The sequence below is a fragment of the Seriola lalandi genome, unplaced genomic scaffold (genome assembly GCF_002814215.2).
Source record: "Seriola lalandi dorsalis isolate HSWRI2012SDOR001 ecotype SW California unplaced genomic scaffold, Sedor1 jcf7180002054484, whole genome shotgun sequence".
NCBI classification, from domain to species: Eukaryota; Metazoa; Chordata; class Actinopteri; order Carangiformes; family Carangidae; genus Seriola; species Seriola lalandi.
In genome coordinates this window covers 872124-873727 of record NW_019525037.1, presented here as the reverse complement: position 1 = coordinate 873727, position 1604 = coordinate 872124, and the positions used below count along the sequence as shown (strand labels likewise).

At 46.0% G+C, this 1604-nt stretch overlaps 1 protein-coding gene across 1 annotated transcript in view; it reads left to right on the top strand.

The window, feature by feature from the left end:
• The window catches only part of LOC111659637 (histone H4-like), a 1818-nt gene extending 1631 nt beyond the window's left edge, over positions 1–187 (top strand). Inside the window, exon 2 of the mRNA XM_023412654.2 lies at positions 2–187. Within this exon, the coding sequence (XP_023268422.1) occupies positions 2–169 (168 nt within the window). The 3' untranslated portion in view covers positions 170–187. The remainder of the gene's footprint in view (position 1) is intronic.
• The last annotated feature ends 1417 nt before the right edge of the window (positions 188–1604 follow it).

The window sequence follows — 1604 nt, the reverse complement described above, 5'->3', positions numbered from 1 at the left end:
CGGTCTGATCTACGAGGAGACCCGCGGTGTGCTGAAGGTGTTTCTGGAGAACGTGATCCGTGACGCTGTCACCTACACCGAGCACGCCAAGAGGAAGACCGTGACCGCCATGGACGTGGTGTACGCTCTCAAGAGGCAGGGCCGCACCCTGTACGGCTTCGGTGGTTAAAGTCCTTCACACCAGCACCACAACACAACGGCTCTTTTAAGAGCCACACACTGACTCACTGAGAGCTCACATCCTCTGACACACACACACTCACTCTCACAGGTGATCAGCTGCTGCTTCATGTTCTCACTGACACTACAGAGACCACCAGAGGAGAGAGGACCCTCCATCAGAGGAGAGAGGACCCTCCATCAGAGGAGAGAGGACCCTCCATCACCTCCTGTCTCTATTCTAAACATGTTACACAGCTACAGCAGGAAACTGTCTCCCACAGTCACCAACACTGATCAGTTCACACATGAACACACACCACGTTTAATTCAATAAACACCTGAGGTCTAATCCAGAAACGTTTAACAAACTGACTATTAAAAGCCATCATCAATTGAGCTCTGACTCTACAACTCACCATGGCAACAGATAAATAAAGGGCAGGGCCTCTAGTGTAATGCATTGATGCCAGAAACAGTGACGTTAAAGGTCGTTTATTTCTAAAACACAAAACAAAAGAAACGGCTGCAGCAGTGAAAATGTCTGAGCTGGACAAAAGAGTTAATTAGTTCAAATATTAGATTGTCTTCAGCGTCGTCCACTAGACCACGTTATTTATCAGCCTGTTATTTCTGTGATGCTGCTGTTTGTTACATTAAATGATTGTATGTATTTATTCAGATGTGACCTGATGTGGACCAAGTTCTGCTGCAGGAGATGAAGATATAGAAGAAACATCAGACAGAAGTTATAGATATAGATGAAACAGATCAGACAGGATCAGGTGTCCTTGAGGGAATTCATGGGGGTCACAAGCAAAAAGGGGAATCATTTATTTTCACTGTATTTCCGTCCATAAGTAATATAATGACAGAGTGTTTGACCTTTAGTCCTTTAAACACTTTCTGTAATAAAACATCTAGAGGCAAAGATCTGATCAGGAGGACCTGAGACTAAATCTGATCAGATGGGGGTCTGTTGTCTAGTTTGTGTCAGTGAGGGTCCTTGATGTGACGTTTGAGAGCCTCTTGTTTAAAACACTGAAAGACAAACCTGTTACCACAGCTTCACTCACTGTCTCCAGGCTGTAGAACAGTCATGTGAACATTATTCATCTACATTGAGATCTCCTCATCTTCCTGTTGTTATCTGTTCTTTTCATTGTCTCATGTGCTGCTGCTGCTGATGATGAGGAGGAGTTTCTAACTTTTCTCTGCACTAATTGGCTGCAGGTTGCGCGCCAACCTTAAAAGGCAGGTTACCATGGAAACATAACCCCCCACATCCAGCCCAGTGAGCAGCTCAACCAATCACAGGAGGGGGACCACACAGTGATGTTTGCATGGAGCCTGAATAAGAGCAGCGGCTCCTTCCTCCACCGACTCATCCATTGCTGTGAAGCTCTGAATAACCAGGATGCCTGAACCCGCCAAGTCCGCCCCCA